The sequence below is a fragment of the Cebus imitator genome, unplaced genomic scaffold (genome assembly GCF_001604975.1).
Source record: "Cebus imitator isolate Cc_AM_T3 unplaced genomic scaffold, Cebus_imitator-1.0 Scaffold9, whole genome shotgun sequence".
Lineage (NCBI taxonomy): Eukaryota > Metazoa > Chordata > Mammalia > Primates > Cebidae > Cebus > Cebus imitator.
In genome coordinates, this window is record NW_016107324.1 from 689,325 (window position 1) to 712,655 (window position 23,331).

The following is a 23,331-nucleotide window of genomic DNA, read 5'->3' on the forward strand; positions in this document are numbered from 1 at the left end:
GATATTTTCAAGACAGTGCAAGCTTTAACTTGAGGTTGTTTGTTTTAATGTTACTTATGAGAGACAAGCTCCTTTTTATTTTTGCTGTTAAAGTAGTAATTATTAATTTTTTTTTCTTCCTCTTTTTTTTTTTTTAAGCAATAAAACTTTTTTGCTTTCCCCTATTTTACAAACAACCAAAACTGCGCTTGTCTTTACTTGGTTTAGGCTTAAATTATGGAGTGGGAATGGGGTGAACATTAGGACATTAATAGATATTTAGTTCCCATTAACATTACCTCATCTCTAAGGGCATCTCACAATAATCTGAGAAGGTTTTGTGTTCTCTGCTTGAGATGGGAGGACTGAGATTTGTCAGAAATCGTAGAATCAGAACTAGATCCAAATTGTGTAATTCTGGAACCTATATTGCATGAGCACAGACCCCCTAACTTTTTGTTTTTGATTATCCATTTTCGTTTTGTCTGTAAGGAAAAGGGCTGGTGGGGGTCGGGAGGGAGCTGTAAAAAAGGGTATTTGAGCAGGCATCAGGCCTTATACTTTTAATTATCTTAAACCAGATCTCATCTTCTTCTTTCTGTTATCACTTCATTTCATGTTTTATTCGTGAAAGTGATCTTGTCAGCGGATCATTTCCTTTACATCTTTCTGGAATTGTTCCAGATTCTTATGGCATTACAAAATAAGTATCTGCCTAAAGGCGTTCTATAAAGCAGACATCCGTAGAGAAGGCGTGGGTATAAATTACATCAATGAGTTAATACAAAACTGCTAATAAAACTTATAACATGGGAAAAGGCAGAGTTTATAATTTACTGGCAAAGTTATTTAGTTCCAGCTACAAAAACTAAAGATACATACCCATACTCGCATATACATATATACATATATGCACACACACACACACACACAAACATATATATATAAAGTATATATTATTTCTTTAGACTACAAAAGAGAGACTTACCTAAAAAGGAAAAAAAAATCCCAATGTTGAGAATATATTTGTATAAGCTCACAAAGAAAAAATTTCTTTTTGACTTTAGAGTGGGTTTTCCTTGGAAGATGAAATATTACAAGTCTACATTGGTTAAAGTTTGTCTGTGGTTAGAGTTTATAAGATACAGTTCTTATAATGTATTAAATCTTTTTCATTCCACAACGTGTTTTTTATGGTTGATTACTGTATCTTTCACTACTTTTGCAGTCAACTTTTTTCGTTTCCACTTTTGTTAACTTTCCTCTCTGATGAGTAAAGAAAATTCCTCTATAAGTCCTTATATGAGAAAGGAAGAAAGTCTATGAACTTAATTTGGTTTTTTAGGTTCATAGATGCAAAAAATGTCACATTCCTGGTTTCATACAAAAATCATATTAGATTAAATGATTTAAGAACATAAAATGAACGTTCCAGAAGAAACTTGGTGAACAAAAAGAGTGAGTTGCAAAAAACATTTGCAGTAACACATGTGCAGTAATACACTTGGAGAAATGTATTACTGCAAACATATATATACATAATATATACATTAAAAGTTAGGCAAGCACTTTATTAAAGTGAAAGTTCTAAAATAACAGTACACAGAGTTTTTAGGGAGAAGAAACTGGCTTTACCAGAAAACAGAGCACCATTATTTTATTTATTCTTCCCACCCTTCATGAATTGCCTCTTCCCTTCACGAAGAGGCATTTTCCTGGGGCAGAGAAGTCCCATTATAAAATGCAGCAGAAAGAAAGGATGCTTCTTTGGACTTATCTCCTCTGTTCTCTGCGGCCCGCGGGGACTGAGAGGGTGAGCGAGCTGGTGTCCACTCTGCATTTGAAAGGGTTTTCCCGGGCAAAGGCGGGGTGGCCCGCGCAGAGTGCTGCTGAGACCCGTTTGATGCACTTCGAGAGCTCTTGGTCTCATGGCTTTAGAGTGAAAATGCCCGCTCGCTAACGCGTCCCCAGGCGTTAGGAAGTACAGTTTAGAGTCAGGAAATGTGGCCTCCCAGGCCGGCCTCCCGGCTGTGCCCCGGCACCGCCTCCCCGCCGCCCCCCAGCCCCTGCTTTTCTGCTCCTCGCGCCCCGGAGGTCCCCGGGCTGGGGCCGGGGCGCGGGCTGGCAACGGGGAGCAGGTGGCGCCGGGAGCCTCGATTTCGGGCGCGTCCCGGGAACTGCGGCGCCCTCCCCACCTGGGCAGGGGCAGCCCCGCCATCCGCCCGGGCTCCGTTGGGCGCGCTGCCAGGGCTGGGGAGGGGCGGCATGGAGCGCGGGGGCCGGGCGCAGAGCAGGGCTGGGCTGTGCCTCGCCGGCCGCTCACGCAGATCGCGGGCCGCGGCCAGCGGAGGAGCACAGCGTTTGCCCCGGGGGACTGTCGCGTCGCGGCGCCGCCAGAGCCCTGGCCATGAGGACCCTGTGGATGGCGCTGTGCGCGCTGGCGCGGCTGTGGCCCGGGGCCCAGGCCGGCTGCGCCGAGGCCGGGCGCTGCTGCCCTGGCCGGGACCCCGCCTGCTTCGCCCGCGGCTGGAGGCTGGACAGGGTCTACGGGACGTGCTTCTGCGACCAAGCCTGTCGCCTCACCGGGGACTGCTGCTTCGACTACGACAGGGCGTGCCCAGGTGGGTGGTCAGGCCGAGGGGGGGCACCGGCCGTTCGCCTGCAATCGCCGGGCACAGGGCAGGGCGCTGTGCCAAGAACCTGAGCCCCCCGAGCCAGGTGTCCTCCAGCCCCTTCCCTCCTGGCGTACCCGCCCCTCTATCCCCACCCATCCCCAACACCGCCATCCAGGTAGCCCGGCTCCATTCATCCTAGGGTCTCCCAGTGCCCTCCACCTAGACAGACCAGAGCCTGGATGGAAGGGCTGGATCCCTCTGTTCTCCTAGAAGGGAGCGGGGCAAGAAAATCTCCGACTCAGGAAATCCAGCTGGGTAGGGCCACCTCTGGCCAGGAGAGCTGTTACTGACAGATAATGGGCATGCCCCCTGGGCCAGGCTCCACCACCTTTTGGACTGGTGAGGGGTGATGAGGGCAGGACTGCATAATCCTCCCACTTTGTGCCAAGGGCGTGCCCTGGGGAAGATATTAACACTTTCTTCTCTAGAGCAAGGTCTTAAAAAACTGAAGGTGTCTTCATCTCTGGACCCCAAAATGTAGCACAGCCTCTTTCTCCTAGGAGGTGTACAATGTGTTCTTGGAATCCAATTTCCTTTATACAGCATGACAAGGATTTTATGTCGAGGTTCCTATTACATTTTAATTTTGCTGGTTTTCCTTTAGGGTCAGTCCTTTTCAACTTTAAATTTCCCGCAATATCTCACAGTTTCTTGTCCCCGTGAAGGGCTCAGTAAATCCTGTTTTAATTGAATTAAAAGGAACAAAACGAACAAATGCTGAGTACAGGCCTGAGGAACAAGGTGTGCCTAAGAGAAACCAGCCCTGGAAAAGAAAGTTGCCCTGCTCCCGTTAATCACCTCATCCCCAAAGCCACACAGATGTTGGGGTTCCAGCTGAAGGATCCCGACGTGTGGGATCCTCAGTGTTTTCTGGGGCTGTGCCATTCCCTGGGCAACTTGATACCCAGTGGCGGGGAGCACCCCTCCTGCTTCTGCGCTGTTTGAAGTGGGCTTCAGCCCATGGTCAGGCCTGAGGCTGAAAGAACACAGTTGAAAGCATTAGATTTTTTGACCCTGGTTGAAAGCTAATGATTCCCCTGTGAATATTAATATTCTTTTGGATAAAGCTTTTTGATAAGCTTCTTTCCCTTTCTGGCTCCAAGGCCAGAGTATTTTACTACTAACCGAAGATGGAAGCGTCAGCTATTTAGGACATGCAGCACCCTTGAGCCAGGTGACTCCAGCCCCTCCTCACAGCATCCTAGGCTGTGGGCCTCATTTCCCTGCATAACTCAAGCAAAGCCTCTCTCTCATGAGGGGCTTGCCTATGTTGTAAAGGTAATTATGGAATTCCTGTGGTCCAGATCATGTGCTCTGTGCCCTGATCTGTGGTAGGCACAGGGATAGAGAAGTGACGAAGAAGCAGTCTCTGCTCTCTAGGACTTTCTATTCTAGCCGGGCAACCTGTGCTACACACTTAGCACCGAAATAGGTGATCTGGGAGCTGACCTGGAAGGGAGCACTTAAAAGACCCAAGGAATTCAAGGAAGACTTCCCAGAGGAAGTAATGGGGAGCCTGGGCCTGGGGAATGAGGAAGAGGACTGCCGGAGGAGGGAGAGGCAGGCTCTAGGAGAGAAGCCCAATGCCACAGTCCAGTGGTTATTGTGGGCATCACCTGCTTGTGCCAGACCCTGTGCTAGGCCCTGAGGCCAAAACGGTGAACAGGACAGACGGTGGAGGCAGCCAGATCTGGAGAGACTCGGGCACATAAGAGGGACGAGAGAGACGAGGTGAATGCCTTGAGAAAAACTTGCTTTCTATTGAGACCTAACAGTGCTCCCAGGAGTTGCAAAACCCTCAGTCTTTATTTGGTCAAAAAGAAATTGCCTCATTTCAGTCTAGGAGGTAGAAGAGAGAAACAAAGAGCCTAAGGATTTGGAGTGGGGATTTAGTGGGTAAGCATGGAAGTGGTGAGACGGCGTGCTGTCTTGTGAAGCTCATGGAAATCACTGCAGGTGTGTGCCCCTGAGAAGAGCTGAGAGCAGGGGAAAAGGAGGTGGTGTCGGATTGAGTTTTAAAAGGAGCATATTCTGAAGCCCTCAATACCCTGTGGCAGAGTCAACAGAGGACCGTGCAAACCTAGACGGAAGCAGGTCCGGACTGAAAGACTCGGTGTTGAGAAATTCTTGGTGCCTGAAGTTTCTTATGAAGGGAGGAGGAAAATAAAGACAATTGGAAGGTGACCACTCGGTGGGAATGAGCCTGCCCCTCCGAGGGTGAGAGCAGAGGGCCCAGCCTGCTCAGCCCTGGACCCGAGTCACAACCATGCCAACTGTGGCTCCTGGGCAGGGCAGCTACCAGCCTGCCTCCCGGGCCCATAGCTGACCTGGCAGCTGGAAGCTGGTTCAGGGCATCTCCTAGAACGCGGCCTTTCCTCTCACAGACTCTCAGCCTCAAATCTTTATTTTTTATCTGTGAATTATTTTTTAATCCCAGAAGTAAACTGAATGCCTCAATTTTGCCTCTAAAGTCAGAATCCTGGATTCAACCTTTACCCTAGTGCCCACTGGCTTTGAGACTTTGGAGAAGTCACCCTCCTGGGGCCTAAAGTACCTCATTAAAGGGGAATGATACTGCCAGGATCACCCACACCTGTGATCCCAGCACAGTGGGAGGCCAAGGCAGGTGGACTGCCTGAGCTTAGTAGTTTGAGACCAGCCTGGCCAACATGGTGAAACCTGTTTCCACTAAAAATACAAAAATTAGCTGGGTGTGGTGGTGCACCTGTGGTCCCAGCTACACAGAAGGCTGAGGTGGGAGGATAACCTGAGTCCAGGAGGTAGAGATTGCAGTCAGTTGTGATCACACCACTACACTCCAGCCTGCGCCACAGAGTAAGACTCTGTCTCAAAAAAAAGTGGTGGGTAGAGGAGATGAAACCACTGTGTGGGACTGTGGAATTGACAGAAGGAGACTATGCCTGGCAAGCCCAGAGCACTGCACCTGCAACATGGTAGACATTTTGGTAGCCAATGTACTGTAGGTCAGCTCTTAGCACTGGTGGATACCAGCGAATATTTTATTTGATTAAATATTTACAACATGATTTTCTTATAACATGTTGCTATAATTTGTATTCATTAATATTAAATCATAAATATATTTTATTCAACTCACACCGTGTGCCAGATACTTAATAGTTTGTCTCATTTAATCCTCCCAACAATTCTTTTTTATTTTTTAGATGGAGTCTCATTTACTCCATCACCCAGGCTGGAATGCAATGGCACAATCTTGGCTCACTGCAACCTTTGCCTCCCGGCTTCAAGCAATTCTCCTGCCTCAACCTCCTGAGTAGCTGGAATTACAGGCATCCGCCACCAAGCTCTGGCTAATTTTTTGTAATTTTAGTAGAGACAAGATTTCATCATTTGACCAGGCTGGTTTTGATCTCCTGATCTCCAGTGATTCACCTCCCTTGGCCTCCCAAGGTGCTAGGATTACAGGTGTGAGCCACCGTGCCCTGCCATCGCAACAATTCTTAAGAAAGGCAGGTCAGGTCCACAAACCCATATGACAATCCCAATCTAAAAAGTGCTAACATTTTAAAGCTTTTTCGTAACTCATTTGGTGGCAAAAATCTCACCTGACCTGCACTGATAGGAGGATATTGATCATCTTTGTTTATATTTTCTGGCAAAAATATTAATATATTTCGCAATGAGCTGTTCCAGACCCGGCTAAGGAGAGAGGGGCACCCGAAATGAGGCTTATAGACTGTATTCCCTTTCTAAGAGCCGGGAAATCCTAAGTTCTGACACTTACTTAATCTCAAACATTTGGGAAAAGAGCCTGGTGACCTCTACTAGCGTTTTTTTGTTTGTTTGCTTTTCGTTTTTTTTTTTTTTTTAAAAATGAGGTTTCACCATGATGGCCAGGCTGGTCTTGAACTCCTGACCTCAGGTGATCCACCCACCTCAGCCTCCCAAAGTGCTAGGATACAGGCGTGAGCCACTGCGCCCTGATCTACTAGCGTTTTTACAGACAGAACAGCCAAGACTTTCCAAGGTTTCCATTACTCAAGTTAACACCAATGAGCAGAGCTGAGATCTGAACTGTCTGATTTTAGATTGCCAATTGCCACATATATTTGTGCCAGTTTATGGCTATTATGTATTCCTAGATAAATCAGGCTTCAGCATCTCAGAACGCTCAGTTACTCTATATACATAGAACCATTCTGCCTCTTAGAATTGCTTCGCTTTTTTTGTTTGTTTGTTTCCTTTTGAGACGGGATCTGATTCTGTCGCCTAGGCTGGAGTACAGTGGCGTGATCTCAGCTCATTGCAACCTCCACACCTCCGCTTCACAGGCTTAAGTCCCTCTTCCCACCTCAGCTCCCTGAATAACTGGGAATAGAGACGTGTGCTTCCAAGCCTGGCTGTTTTTGTGGAGACGAAGTTTTGTCATGTTGCCCAAGCCGACCTCCAATTCCTAGGCTCAAGCAATCTGCCTGCCTTGGCCTCCAAAGGTGCTGGGATTACAGCTGTGAGCCATGGCACCTGGTCCTCTCTCCCTTCTTACCCATTATATTATCTGTTGTTGCTGCTTAAAGCCTATTTTGACTGATACTACATTCAATGTGAATGGAAAATGTAACTAAGTCAGTGTAACTAAGCATGCTTCCATTCCATCTGATTTTTTTCTTCTTGATAAATGCATTATTATTTTTATTATTATGTAGCTAAGAGATGAAATACTGGCATCCCTTTTTCTAAGTAAAAAGACTTTTTTATCATTTAAAAACGAAAATATTATTGGATCTGTACAATTTCTAAACTGTCAAAGACATCTGTTCTGAACTGATCTCAGGAAATCTCATTATGATGATGGCATGAGTTTCAACACCAAAGGGGCATCACAGCTCACTTCCCGCTTCCACTAAAAAAGGGATGGAAAATTCTCCACTGGCTGTGCCTTACCAGGGATGGAGAAAAGTAGAGTAGGGGAACAGATCCAAGTTACCCTGCCCTGGAAGAACTTCTTGGAAGACTTGCTATGAGATGGATAACACCCCAATTTCTAATTATCCAGCTTGGTTCCTAGAGTTTGCATTTTCGAAGATCATAGAACAGTAGTTGCATTAGATCATTGATTGGCAGCTTAAGGAGACGGTAATTAACCCAAATGAAGCAGGACATTTAATAGTCTATATGGGCCAGTGTCTTCTCCTAGATTTATGGAGAGTCTAGGAAACGAACTAGCTGAAGTCTGATGACATCATCTCTGGAGGGAAAGAGGCACCATGCTTGAAAATATGGGCTCCAAAACTCACCCAAAGGAAAGATGCCAGAGTGTAAGATGATTTAGAGAGTTGAGCTTTACAGGAGCCAGAACAGTCTGAGAGACAGGCCTGCCTGGAGCCAGTATTCAAATGCACTTGACTTAGCAGAATTTGGCTGTGGCCCTGGGTGAGCAGCGAAGGAGGGTCAAATTGTTAACACTTAGCGTTTACTCCATGCCAGCACTGTCCCAAGGACTTCACAGTTATTAACTTACTTGGATCTTACAACCCGCTGAAGTTATTCCTCATTTTGGTCTCATTTTACATACAAGGTAAGCAAGGCACAGACAGGTTAGGTAACTTGTCCAAAGTCACAGCACTAATAAATGGTGCAGTGAGATTTGAACCCAGGTCATGCGGATCCAGAGCCCACATGCCAAAACATGATGTTTTTCTGCCTTAGAGAAATGAGGTATTAAGAGAAGCAGTGTGATTTGCAGAGTAGGGCCCACATAAACACCAGCAGAGTGAGCAAGCCTTTTCCCTCCATCTACTCTGGGCTCCTCGAGGGCAGAGTGTGTCTCGCCCGTCTTCGTAACCCCCAATGACTATCATGATGCCACTTAATAATGTTTGTCAAAAGAATGTGAGCAGTCCTCCCACCCATACCCAGCGGAATGTCATCCATGGCTTCAGATGACACTGCCACCTGGGGTGTAGCCACATTTCCTTTATAAAAGATTTTCCTTCCTTGACTACAAAATATATGTTTATTGCAGAAAATTTGGAAAATACAGAAAGGCACAGAACAAGAAAACAACTGACCTGGAAACCTGTTAACCAGGGGAAAAAAAGTACTATTATCTTTTTTATTCATATCTTTTTTTCCTGAGTTACATAGTGTGTAAAATTCTGTTTCTCAAACAAGGCAGCCTATATCATCTTGCTAGTACTTAGGGAACTAGCCCAGTAAATGTCTCAAAAGGAAAAAAAACTGTTGGGGGCCAGATAACATGGTTTCTGCAAGAGGGGAAAAAAGTCTTGAACATTTTATTTGGGCTTTTTGAGGGACTAGTAGGCACTTGGGCAACGTAGCCTCATTGGATTTTCAGAGAAGCTTTGACAAGGTTCTACAGAAAGAGGAATACACATGGAGAAAGAGAAAGGAAGATGATGGCTGGGTGTGGTGGCTCTTGCCTGTAATCCTAGCACTTTGGGAAGCCGAGGTGGGTGGATCACCTGAGGTCAGGAGTTTGAGACCAGCCTGGCCAACATGGCGAAACACCGTCTCTACTAAAAATACAAAAATTAGCCAGGCATAGTGGTGCGCTCCTGTAATCCCTGCTATTCAGGAGGCTGAAGCATGAGAATCACTTGAACTCAGGAGGCAAAGTTTACAGTGGGTCGAGATGTCACCACCGCACTCTAGCCTGAGCAAAAGAGCAAGATTCCATCTCAAAAAAAAAAAAAAAAATGCCGGGGGAGATGACATATATTTAGTTTGCTTCTCTATGAGGTGTGCACGTGTGGGTGCTGGGGGATAATAGGGCTGTTTTATTTTTCTTCCACAGAATATGAAGAAACAATAGCTATGCATAAATGGGTACTGCTGTGGATACAGTGTAAGAACATTTCCTTAGGAATGATTAGGACTATTTGAACTTAACAATGTGAGGGAGAAAGCACTTGTCTGTGGGTGGCTTTAAACTTTAAGGTGGCAAAAAGCCAAGCAGGCAGGGCTCCATTACAAAGGAGAGTGCATGAGTCTCTGTGATTAACCAAGGAGACACTGCTACATTAAAACAAGAACAAGGCCTCACATTGAAGAAGAAATTGTCCAAACTCTCTTTATAAAATGAATGACTCTGGCTGTCAGCTCATTTTGTTGCTCTCTGTTTGCACATATTTGGAATCACCTAGAAAAGTATTTGAAAAAAAATTTTTTAAATGATCCTTTTGTACCTAAAGGCTGAGAATAGAGTGTCTTGCTCTGGTTGGCACAACTCCCAGAGCTGCAAATAGACCTGGAGAATGTCCAGTGGTAACTCCGAGATGAGACGCACCTAGAAGGATGGGTCCGAAAGTGAAAGATGTGATCTTGAAGAGTCTGGCTGGGAGACGAGGAGGCCTCCGCAAACAGTCAGACCACGAGTGGCACAGAAATCATAAGCAGGGATTTTTTTTCTTCACCATATTCTGAAATTCTTAAGTGAGGGAAGCTTGGATCAAATGAAAGGAAATGCCATTTCATGCCACAGATAGTAAAAGTAAAGAAACTTGTTACTTTCAACATGTGGTTCTGGCAGAAGATATAAATAGATCAGAAAGGATCTAAAGGACTTGCAGCTGCCAGGAGAAGCTTGGACCTGCCTGATCTTAAGGCACAGAAAACAATGCTCCTTCCAATGGACACCTTTGGGGCCATTGCTGCCAGGACAGCCCAAACTCAGGGCCAGGCTAAGAATTGCCATGGATTTGGCTGTGCTCCTGTCCTTCCATCCTGCTTCCTTCCTTTGTTGGAGCCTCCATCAGTTCTTTGGCTTCTAACTAATGATATAAGATCAGAGTCTGTTTCAACGTAGAACATTATCTAGGGAAGAGGGGAAACATGCCTAATACCATTTCATTCATTCATTCAGTGACTATGACTAAGCACCTACCATGTGCCAAGTGATTGGAATGAAATAAAAAGCTGTCATGATCCTCAGGGGCGTGAACAATAAAGACAACAAATGAATACGTAATTATGAACTATAGCAGTGCCAGAAGGCAAGGAACACCAAGCTCTGAGAATAAATAAACGTCTGTGTGTGTGTGTGTGTGTGTGTGTGTGTGTGCAGCAGGACTGGGAGAAGACTTGAAAAAGCTGGCTAGAAAAAGACTCCCTGAAAAGTAAGTAGTTAGTCTGGGAATTAAAGGGTGAGTGGGACCCAGCCATGCCCAGTGTGGTGAGAATATTCCCAGCAGAGTAAAAATGCACACAAGGGTCCCAGGGTGGGAATGAGCTTGGTGTGTTCAAGGGTGAAGAGGCCCATGTGGCTGAACTTGGAGCAGAGGTGGGCAGGGAAGTGTGGGTGGAAGTGGAGGGTCAGGTAGAGGACAGGTCACACAGGAACAGGACCTTGTAGGTCACAGCAGGGAATTTGGATGTCAGATGAAATCCAAATGAAACGAGAGAGTTTAAGTCATTTATTCTTTTAAAAAATCAAGTGATACATCTTTTAAAGTAATTGTGCTTGGACGTGACTGGCTGTGTGCTGCACTCTTGTGTGCTGTTCATTACTCAAATATATAACATATTCCCCTTTGGCTGTGGTAGGGATCTCTGATAACTGGAAAAGTCTTGAGAATGGGGGACCAATTGGTAAATGGGCAGGGACTTGATAACTACTTGCACTCGGAATCTACATCCATTATCTCACTCTCCAATGAGTTGAGAGCTGGGGATGCCCATTAGGCCTTCAGCAGAGCTTTTAGGTGTCTATTTTCTCTCTGTGCTCTCTTCCCTCTGCTTCTCTGACTCTGTTCTCCACCCCTGTATGGTGCTTGAGATCCCCTCACAAATAAATTACTTTCATTGAAATCCATGTCTCATGGGCTGCTTCTGGGGAGACCCAACCTGAATATTAGCTTGAGTTTAAACAAAGAAGAAAAGAGCAAGCTTGCCGAGCTTTCTGGCATCCATTAAATCTGGCATCCATTAAATCCATTAAATCCTAAATTAAATTTAGGCTTTCTTCTCCTAAAAGGGGTGGGTGATATTATCAAATCCTAACTCTGAAGCAGCTGGGAAGCTGTGACAAACTTGGAGTCAAAGGCAACCATGTTGCTCCTAGGGACCACATTCTATCGGCTCCATTAACAGCTGGTGAAATGCAAGTGAAGATTGAGAAGGTCAGACTGTAAAAAGAATATTTCGATATGCTGTGAATAGATGTGAATTAGATAAACTGGTGGGAAAGGGGAAAAGAATACTAATGGAATCATTCAAAAGGAAATCTGTGTCAGGCAGCTGTAATAAATGACTTGTAATAAATCTGTCAGAAGTTTTCATATTTTTCCTAACCTCCTTGACCAAAAGATCTCTTATGACTTATAATGGCTTGCAATCCAAATAATCAAACGTTCACAAGCTAACCAAGAAGAGAACCTTTGGTGCAGAATAGGAATAAATACTTCTTAATTTAATAAATCTTCTGACACAAAATATTTTGTGAAACACCTTTTTATTCACATAATTGTGAGCGTTTTTTATTTTGTCTCATAATGAAGCTATCGAGGTGTCATTGTTCTAGACCCAAAACTTTCTGATTCTCTTTATGGAGCTTTTAAAATCATGGAATAGAAAAACAGGATATAGTGTTTTGCTAGGGACAACCTTAACCAGTAGAAACAATTCGATGCAATGATTGATTCTGTAATTTTGAGGACTTCAACTGTGGGACCAAACCAAATACAAGAAACAAATATTAGACAAGAGACACATATGATGATGGAATCCTGGGAGGCTAAATTCAGTCAGAAAACCCTCCCCAGTGTCATCACTGAGTCTAACTCAAGGCCATATTACTGTTATGACTTAATGCTATGGCAAAATTTTATAGTGATGTCCATATGTTAATCTTTGAAACAAGTACATTCTTTTGTATGCATTATTAAGTGTTGTTCAAGCCCAACACATCAGAGCAGGACTAGCTAGACTCAGGGCCAAAAGTGGAAGAAAAGAGGTATTGAAATAACGAAGGACAGAAGGAATCCTTCTCAAATCAGCTCGAAGCCTAGGGAATCTCTTTAAATGCCTTTTGCTTCGATGGGTGAATGAAATTATGAAATCATAAAAAGAAAAAGGGAAGGGCTAACAAGAGCCAACAAAAGCAGGAAGTGATTTTGGAAATCACTGCTAGTGATTTTCCAAAAGATGTATGCATGGCAGATCCTGGGAATGAACTCTAACATGGCTCATTCTTGCTTCTTTAGGTAGTTGACATGTGATACCCATTGGAATTTAAATGATCAATGAAAGCATGTTTTAAATCAGTATGGAAAATTTTAAATTACTGGCATGTTTATGTTGTGTGAGACCCTTTTTACATTGGAAGTAGCTGTGCTCTGCCAAATCACATGTCCTCCAAAAACCATGAACCCAGAATTTCAAATCAAGCTTTCAAAAAAGTCAGAGTGCTTTCTTGTGAGAAACTGTGAATTTGAAAGTATGAGGGGGACAGGAAAGTGGATCATACTTCGTGGAAAAAAATTTGGCACCTAGGTCATGGGCATATCTGTCTTCTGGTTCTTTCCTTTTCTTAATTTCAAGTCCTGAAATAATTCAATTTAAAAACTTATTACAGTCTGAGACACATTAGAACTTTTAATGAGAAGTTAAATGTGACGCCATATTGATTTTATGGTCATGGTGAGGAAACTGCAGTTTCAAATTACGTCTTCAGATTTGGTAAGTAGACTTCAGTATCAAGGAAGGAGAATGGCTTTAGTTGTCCATTGTCGGAATCCTAGGACATATTGCTGGACTCCAGGGAGCAGCCCAGTGCATGGCTGGCTGCTGAGAAACCAGCTGAACCCCACGCTGACCAAATCATGTGGAGGAGCATAGACCAACAGGACAAACAAGACTCCAGGGCCAGGTTCTTGGCCTGACTCTGCCTCTTCGTGTGTCACCGCGAATACTCTTTATCTCTCTGTGCCTTGGTTGCTCATCTCAAAACTCCAGCCCTCATAGTTTATGAGTCTACAAGCCATGGAGAAAGAAAATAAACAGGAGAAGCTTAAAGTATTAGGGGTCCCTATGAATGACCCTAAGCCTTGTTTCTTATGGAAACATGTTTGCTGAGAAGAATTGACCTGAGTTGGTGATGGGATTATTGGTGGGTGAAGTACATTTTCCTTTTTATACTTTTTTGTTTGTTTATGTTGTCTACAATGAGAATGTCTTGTTATGATAAAAATGTATGGGTAGGGGCAGATAAAGTTAATACCAAGGAAAAACAAAAGCAAAGATCTGATCTCAGTCTAGGAGTATGAGATATTTCTTGGAAAGCATCCGTCTCATCTGTTTTGGGTGTGTTTCCCTGGGTCAGACCCATATTTAGGATCCTGGGGTATCCAGCTGCTTCTAAGGGGTACCAGGTTATCAGTTCACCATCAGGGTGGGCGGGGGGAGTCAATGTCAACTGGGACCTGTTGAGACTTTGTGTGCTTCTCTTGATAAAGGGCCCAGGGCCAGGTGAAATTTACATGGCGGGAACAGCCTGGCAGTCTGGCGGGATTTACTCAGGTGAGCATTGTGCTGTTTTTCAGCTCGCCCGTGCTTCGTGGGGGAATGGAGCCCCTGGAGTGGTTGTGCAGACCAATGCAAGCCTACAACCCGTGTGCGGAGGCGCTCAGTGCAGCAGGAGCCTCAGAACGGCGGGGCGCCCTGCCCACCCCTGGAAGAGAGAGCCGGCTGCCTGGAGTACTCCACCCCGCAGGGCCAGGACTGCGGGCACTCCTATGGTACTGATGTTTTCATGATTGCTGCCTCTGTTATCTGTGATGAGTTTTTGACTACTTCATCCCATAAAAGGCCATCTGCTGTTCAGGGAAAGTTCCATGCACCACAGGGAGTGGGATGTGCCAGGCTGCCCAAAGTAGATAGGAAGCTCAGGAAATGCTTAATAAAGGAATTATGGCCAGCTGTGCAAACGCCTCCGTTTCCCTCACTTCCCTCGGTGTATTTTACGATCCGATGGCCCATTCTCACTGTGCATAGCCTCAGCAATGAGACAAATCCCATGCTTGTGGTTTTGAGTGAACTCAGTCAAGCTGGTGATAAAGGACTTTAGATAGGATGGTGACATTTCACACAGAACAGTAAGTGTCCAGGAAGAATAACACTATTTCACCTTCCACTGCAATTCCTGTTTCATTATGCACACTCACATGTGTGAAAATCATGGAAAAATCACAAAATTCTAAACAATGATAAAATGATTCTGTTTTATTATTTTATTATTTTTATTGTTTTTTCATGATTCCTTTTACCTGCCTCTCCTCTCAAGACTGGATCGGGGCTAATGTGATTTGAAAAGATCAGTCTGGTTTTGGAGTGGCCAATGGAGAGGACAGGAATCGGCTCATTAATGAGCTGAGGATCATACAAGGCTCACAGAGAAATAAATGAAAAAGCTCATGTGTTGATCTGCACTGACTCCAATAGGACAAAACACTGACTTCTCAGGATAGCAAAAACCATATGTTTTTCATGGGAACATGGAAATTTCATGTCAACACGATCCATATCAAGCCATTTTGTTCCGTCTTTTTTTCCACACACGAATATTTATTGAGCATCTACTTGATGTCAGGCGCTCGGCTGGGCGCTGGGGTCACAATGGTGAGAAAAGTTGGTGTGGAGCCGGCTGTCAGGTGGATCATTGCCTAGTGAGAGGGGTGCAGTCATCAGATAATCTCAGGGAATTAATGGATTACAGCTGCAGTAATTGGTGCACCTGGTAGCAAACAAGTGAGACATGCATGGAGCTAACAGCAGGTGTAATCAGGTGATTCCCCTTGGTCTTGAGGGAGGAGGAGGAGGGGCTTCCCCAGAGATGGGGCTGAGATATGTATAGCTGCCTAGGCAGGCAGACTGGTGTGGTTAAACTCATGGCCAGGGATAGAGGGTTTGAGGGATTTGAAAGCTGATCAAGGGAAAAGCTATAGCCACAAGAGGCAGTAGCACAGCAAGCTTTACTGGGCAATGCTTGGACAGGGCTGCACAAGAGGGGACATCCTCACAGCATGAGACTGCCCAGAGACTTATGGTGGGCTAGGGAGGGGGGGCCCAGCTAGGAGGGGAGGAGGGCCCAGCAACTCCTGAGGGAGAGGGAGAGTAGAAAGGGGCTTTAAATGTCAAGGTGAGAACATCTTATATGTCATGGTGAGGTCATCCAGTGGCTCATTTGGGAGTCTCTGGGTCAGAGACCTCAGAAGGGCAGCAGCATCTTGGGGGCTGATAACACAAAGCCTATCGGTGGCCAACAGATGCTGGGTATAGTTTCACAGGTGTGCAGGCAGGCAGGCCCTAAGTGGCTAAACATCTGCTTGTTTGGCTATTTAAAAACAGTTCCATGTGTCAAAAAACTGAGTTTGGTGCAGCATGTTTTTGAACTAAAGGGTCTTAGCCTGGGGTGAGGAATAAGCATCATTGGCTCGTTTATGTAACATGGGGAAGCACAAGGCCCGCTTGAGAGGACAAAGGAAGGTGGGCATGTGGGGCGCACAGAGAACACCCTATTTGGGATTCTGGGCTTTATCTTAAGGGCCATTGGCGTGGTCTTTTCTGCAGGGGAAAAGATCACTCTGGTAGTGGAGTGGCGAATGCAGGGGTCAGAGTGTTGTTAACCCATTGATACGGTGGTTATATTAAGGTCACAGGGAGATCATTCAGTGCTTCAGACTTGGTTGCTCACAGACACAGTCATAGAACAAAACTATACTCAGTCATGCTTTCTGGAGAGACACCACACAAACAGCCCCAGGAGGAAGATGCTGTAGGACGTTATGGATGTTTCTGGTGGTTCTTAAAAGCTAGCACCAACCTATCAGGAAAAGCAGCTGCCTACTTCTGTGCCCGCCTGGCTGCTAGAGGGTTTCTTCAGCACATCAGACTCTTCAATGGGGATCCAGGCTGTCACACTCCCCTTCCTAGCCCTAATCTCTACACCGGGACAATGCAGGAAGTTGTTAGCAACTGTGTCTTAACATCAGCAGGACATATCTGCACCCAACAGCCTCCTTCCCCATTATCATAAAATAAAAGATGTCAGCTTGGGAAGAGAGGAGAAATCTCTACTTGAGGTAGACCTGCTGGCATTTGCAGTCCTGACTTTGGTCCCCAGCATCCCCTCCTGTTGGAGATGTCTTGGTGATGTTTACTCCTGTTACAAACTAGTTGGGGAAGACAGAACCCTTCAACAACCCTGTGTGGTGATTCCTAACCGGTGGTCCTGGACCAGCAGCCTCAGGATCTGGTTCCTCAGCCCCGCCCAGAACCATGGGATCATAATCCCTATGAGCAGGCCCAGCACTCTGCATTCCAGCAAGGCCTGCAGGGGCTCGGATGCTCACTGGAGTTTGAGAGCTGTTGATGTGGCCCCAGTGTGACCGACACCCTGTCATAGCTGGGTCACCTTAGCAGCACTTTCCTGAAGGCAGAAGTTCCCAAAACGCATCCTCTTTCGTTAGAATAGTTGCGCAAAAAAGGGGATTATTAGGAAAATATGGGATAAATCAGACAGTTTTCTCTACCAAAGAAACTTTCAGACCCTTTGTTATGCAGATCTGCATTTTCATTCTGTAAGAGAGAAAGAGGATTTCCAGTGTTTTCCCACTTAATTTGATTATCTGCCCCCTTTTTCCACAGAGCGTCCCACTACAATCATTCATGTGCTGTGGAATGCTCTTTGGAAAATGATGGCTTACTAGAGGAAAACAAGAGGGACATGAGAGGCAGCCACGTGAACATTCAATTTGGTGGATTCTCCAGGGGTCCCAGGCCCTGTTTCACTCCAGCCACTGTGCATTCACTTATGTCTCTCCTCCCCTCTCCACCCCTCCCCTCTCTTCTACTCTCTCCTCTTTTCTGACGGAGTTTCGCTCTTGTTGCCCAGTGTGGAAGTGCAATGGCATGATCTGGGTTCACCGCAACCTCTGCCTCCTGGGTTCAAGCAATTCTCCTGCCTCAGCCTCCCGAGTAGCTGGGATTACAGGCACGTACCACCACGCCTGGCTAATTTTGTATTTTTAGTAGAGACAGGGTTTCTCCACGTTGGTCAGGCCGGTCTCAAACTCCTGGCCTCAGGTGATCCGCCTGCCTTGGTCTCTCGAAGTGCTGGGATTATAGGTATGAGCCACTGCTCCTGTACTTACGTGTTTCTTTAATTTAACACTCACTGAGCACCTCCTGTGTGTGTCAGCACTGTGCTAGGTTTTAGAGATCTAAACTTGATTAACAAACATATCACAGCTAAACAGAACTCACGGTGGTGAGCTCTGGGATGGAAGGAAACACGGGTTGGTATGGGAGCATGGAGAAGAAGCCCCCACACAACCTGGAGGTTCTCATCCTGCTACATGGTCGCCTACGTCCCTGTTACTGCCTCCCATCCCCACCAGACTTCCTGTTCACAGAGCAGGCACCTTTGTGGGTGGCACACGAATCCCTCACTTTTGCACAGCAAAGAGATTTTATAGATATGATTGGTTCAGCCTTCGTAGCAACCCTGTGAAGGAGTGTATTCATTTTTTATGGTGGCTGCCACAAATTACCCCAAACTTAGTGGCTCAAAACAACACAGATTTATTATGTTACAGTTCTGAAGGTCAGAATCTGACATGGATTTCCCCAGGAAAAAATGAAGGTGTCAGCTGAGCTGCAGGCCTCTCTGGAGGCTCTAGGAGACACTCCTCTTCCTTGCCTTTTTCACCTTCCAGAGGCCGCCCACATCCTTTCCTCATTTCCACTGTCTCCAGCCTCAGAGCCAGCAATACTGCATTATTTATCTGTGTCTTATTTTCATTGCCACATTTTTTTTTTTTGAGACAGAGTCTTGCTCTGTTGCCCAGGCTGGAGTGCTGTGGTGCCATCTCGGCTCACTGTAACCTCTGTCTCCTGGGTTCAAGTGATTCTCCTGCCTCAGCCTCCAGAGTAGCTGGGATTGCAGGCATGCACCACCACACCCAGCTAATTTTTGTATTTTTAGTAAAGACAGGGTTTCACCATGTTGGCCAGGCTCTGACCAACTCTTTCTAAGTCTCCTGTGATTACATTGGGTCCACCTGAATAACCCAGGCTACTCTCATTATTTTAAGGTCAGCTGGGCAGCAACCTTAATTCCACCTGTAACCTTGATTCCTTGTTCCCATGTAATATAACATATTCATAGGTTCTGGGGATCAGGACACGGACATCTTTGGGGGACCACAGTTCTGCTTCCACAGAGAGGTAGGACTGAGTCATTCACCTTGGTTTATACCTGAGGACATACATTGGAGTTCCGAAAAGTGACAGCTTGTGTGAAGGACTACGGAACTTAAACCTGGATCTTCTGGCTCTAAGTCCTATGGGATTTTCCCACCTCAATATTGTTTTGCGATTAACTGTCATCATTACAGCTAAAATTGTAACTACAGATTCTCCTAAGTAGAAATATAAAGGCCCATCAAGCCAGTGAAGGAAGCATGATCCCTGAAGCTCTCTTATTAATGATTGAATAGCTATTTCCTTTTCCTGTTTCATTTAATGCATAACATGATATTTTTATCATAAAAACAAATCTAAAAAGCTGCATTACTGAATATGTTACACATCATTGACAATTGTTTATATATGTGTGTTTTCCTCCTAAAAGGAGATCAATGTGCATTATTATAAGCCATATGCTTCTAGGTAAATATTATTTGTCAATTTTTCATTTTACTCTCTTCTGCGCTATATCTACAGACCAGTGATCCCATGCCTGCTTTGGTGACACCCCATTGTGTCAGAGGGCGTTACAAAATTCTCAAAGCAAATTTAATTTACTTTCATGTTCAAAGTAAGTATATGCAGTGCCCAGCTTTTAGAAGTGGAAGTTGTTGCAAAACCAAACAATGGTAGGCCAATAGAATGCCAGAAACGTTGGCAGATCGCCTGTGAACAAAGAATATATTGCATTTGAATACTGTTGCCAGGAAGGAGAACTTAGATTTATTGGGGGCCTCTGTCCCAGGGATGCCGGGTCACATGCCTCCACACATTAGCAGAAGTGGGGCGGGAGGCACAAACAATTTCTAAGCTATTTCGTTACTTAGTGATGAAAATTGAATTTGGGGGGGGTGTATTAAAAAGTGGTGCTGGTTCAGGGACCTCCAGGCAGTGTGGCTCCTGTGAGGAGAGGGATCTTGGCAATAGAATGTGCCACCAAACAAGCCCAAGGCCTGAGTACCTGGCTTGCTCTTAGGATGCGCCCTAATCCCAAGAGCATGGAACTGAGCTTGATAGAAAGTCTTTAAAAAAATGATGGGCCGGCCGGGCGCGGTGGCTCAAGCCTGTAATCCCAGCACTTTGGGAGGCCGAGGCGGGTGGATCACGAGGTCAAGAGATCGAGACCATCCTGGTCAACATGGTGAAACCCCGTCTCTACTAAAAATACAAAAAATTAGCTGGGCATGGTGGCGCGTGCCTGTAATCCCAGCTACTCAGGAGGCTGAGGCAGGAGAATTGCCTGAACCCAGGAGGCGGAGGTTGCGGTGAGCCGAGATCGCGCCATTGCACTCCAGCCTGGGTAACAAGAGCGAAACTCCGTCTCAAAAAAAAAAACAAAAAAAATGATGGGCCAAGCTCAGTGGCACATGCCTGTGATCCTAGCACTTTGGGAGGCTGAGGCAGAAGGATTGCTTGGGTCCCAGAAGACCAGCCTGGGTGGCAGATCGAGACCCCATCTCTATCACAAACAGAAAAGGAAAAAGGAAAACAAAAATGAAAACCCTCAAGAGCCCCTAAGAACATAACTTCTGTGCTGGGTCCTTGCTTAGTCACTTACCATTTCTTTTCCTTTCATTTAGCCTCAGTGAGCCTTAGTTTTCTGATGTATGAAATTGGTATAACACATTTTTATTAAGGTTGGTAACGTATGATGTGAAATTACTTTGTAAGTGAGCAGGCTACACACATACCAGGGGCCATGGTACCAAGGGGGTGACCCTGCACCCACTATGTGCCCTTCCTGGTCCCCCACCTCTCTCATGGCCTGAGGGCACTCCAGGTACAAGGGGCTAAAAGTGTCTCTTTTGCTTTCTTAAATCTGACTTCACATAGAGCATAGCGATTAGCGACAGAAAGGGAATATAAAGCCGAATTGAAATAATTCACAGGAAAGATGCATACAGTACTGGAACTTTGTCATCTGTGTTATTATACAGGCGGTGGAGTGCCACCCTGGGGAGTTTGATTTCGGGACATTGCCTGGCTGTGCTATATTTAGATGTGAGCCTTAAACACATTTCTTAATCTCTGTGTGCCACAATTTTCTCATCTGTGAAATGAAGATATAATAGGAACTATCTCAAGAGGCTTGTGAGAATTAAATGAATTAATGCATGAAAAGTGACTTAGAGTTGTCCCTGGAAGCTTAGACGTGCATAATTGTTGGCTTTTGTTTTGCTTGTTTATTTTTTCCTTCTAACCACTATACTAACGAGGATGGCTTTTGTTATTATTATAGAACCTTTTCCAAGAATTTTGTATCAGAAACTAGAGTCATATATTTATGTTTTTTCTCTACTTCATAATCTTTTTCTGAGCTATAAATTAAATACCTTGCCTTTAAACTTTTGTAATGATAAATGCAGTACAACTTAGAATACATACATATTTGAGCTAAAGAATCCCGAAAAAATTATAGACTGACTTGTGTAGTGCTGCATGAATTTAGCAGTAAGTTTATTCTTCACTTAGTGAAGAAATACATACATGTGTCTGAAGAACAGAAATGAAAATATATGGAAGAACTAAAATCCTTCAGATGTTTGTGTTTCTGATAATTAGGTCTGAGAGAAGCCGAGAGGGATCCTGATATACACGCACTCACGTGTTCTTTCTAATTCTGTCTGGAGATCTTAGAAATGCAAAAGCTTTGGTCACATTTAGAAAACAATTAAACACATCAGTGCAGCAAAAAAGAGCCACATGAACTAGGACTCTAGAGTTCAGCCTAGATGGGGATAATTTTCAAACTGGAGAGATTAGGCACCAAACCACATGAGATAAGAACTCTTGCAGCTCCTGGGAGCAAGTGACTACCTGGTATTAGGTAGCTGCTCTTGTCTTTTTTTTTTTTTTTTTTTTTTTTTTTTGTATTTTTTTTTTCTTTCTTTGAGAGACAGTCTTGCTCTGTCACCCAGGCTGGGGTGCAGTGGTGCAATCTTGGCTGATTGCAGCCCCCGCCTCCTGGATTCAAGCAATTCTCCCAGCTTCTTGAGTAGATGGGTCTACGGCTGAATGCCACCATGTCTGGCTAATTTTTGTATAATTTTTAGTAGAGACAGCATTTCACCATGTTGGCCAGGCTGGTCTTGATCTCCTGGCCTCAAGTGATCCGCACGCCTCAGCCTCCCAAAGCGCTGGGATTACAGGCACAAGCCACTGTGCCCAGGCTCTTGTCTTAAACTCCCTAGTAATATAAAAATAACTCCTCATTAAGAAAATCTTAAAAAGAATTAAGGCTTGTCATCTTGATACAGAAAAGAGTCAGGTAAAATGAACACGTAGGCTTGAAGCATCTATTTTGCAACCGGTACCCTCACATTGTTGAGCTTATGTTGATGATGACTTTGGTATCTCACAAGTTGATATCAGCTTATATCTACCCTTCCTGGAATTGCCCAGTTTCTGAAACGAAGGTAGGAAGGACTGTTGAGCCATCTTGGCTGCTAGGCTCAGTATAGGAACAGAAGACTATAGGAAAGCAGGGCCTGTGTGTCTTGGCTGCAAGCCCATGACTTCTTTCATTCACTCACTGGCCCATTCATTCCTTGCACAAGTATTTATTGAGTGTGTAAATGTATGAAGCTATAAAGATGATAGGAAAACCCTGCCTTCCTCAAGATGACAACAGAGTTGATCCAGGAGACTAGAACCTGTAGGTGTTATTATAGCAAAAAACGCCTCCCTAGACTTGGTGATGAGGTAGGGAGGAGACACGCAAACACAGTAGAGTTAAAGTGAGCAGAGGCAGGAGGAAGGATTTCTGGCACATTTTTTTTTCTCTGACCCAGAGCATCAGAGTTGGAGTAGGGTTGTGGGGAGGAAGAGGGAAAAAAAGGGGATCACTGAAGACTTCCTTTCCCTGAGCTGGTGTGGGGATGATGCTGTGCAGGCTGGTACTGGGCAGCTACATTGGTACTATGTGGTGGGCAGAGCTTCCATGAACTTTTCCTGCTGTGGTTACCTGGGTTTGGGAAAGACTCACCTTCTTTCCTACTCTGCTTTTTCTGCCTTTTTTCTTTTTTTGAGACTGTGTTTCACTCTTTTGCCTAGGCTGGATTGCAAGGGTGCGATCTCAGCTCATTGCAATCTCTGCCTCCCTGGTTCAAGCAATTCTCCTGCCTCAGACTCCCAAGTAGCTGGTATTATGGGTGCTTGCCACCATGCCCAGCTAATTTTTGTATTTTTAGTAGAGACGGGGTTTCACCATGTTGGCCAGGCTGATCTTAAACTTGTGGCCTCAGGTGATCCACCTGCCATGGCCTCCCAAAGTGCTGGGATTACAGGCATGAGCCACTGCGCCTGGCTGCTTTATTCCTTTCTCATTTTTCCCCCCCTTGGTTGTCTGTTTTCTCTCCTTCTATCCCCTTTTACTCTCTTTTGTCTTTTCTCTCTCTTTTCTTCTTTCTTTGCTTCCTTTCTTTTTGTTTTT

At 45.1% G+C, this 23,331-nt stretch overlaps 1 protein-coding gene across 1 annotated transcript in view; it reads left to right on the forward strand.

Annotated features, from left to right (window-relative positions):
* Window positions 1-2,187: 2,187 nt before the first annotated feature.
* Window positions 2,188-23,331, forward strand: part of SBSPON (somatomedin B and thrombospondin type 1 domain containing) — a 28,903-nt gene continuing 7,759 nt past the window's right edge. Inside the window, exons 1-2 of the mRNA XM_017544313.2 lie at window positions 2,188-2,600; window positions 14,195-14,389. Of these exons, the coding sequence (XP_017399802.1) occupies window positions 2,387-2,600; window positions 14,195-14,389 (409 nt within the window). The 5' untranslated portion in view covers window positions 2,188-2,386. The remainder of the gene's footprint in view (window positions 2,601-14,194; window positions 14,390-23,331) is intronic.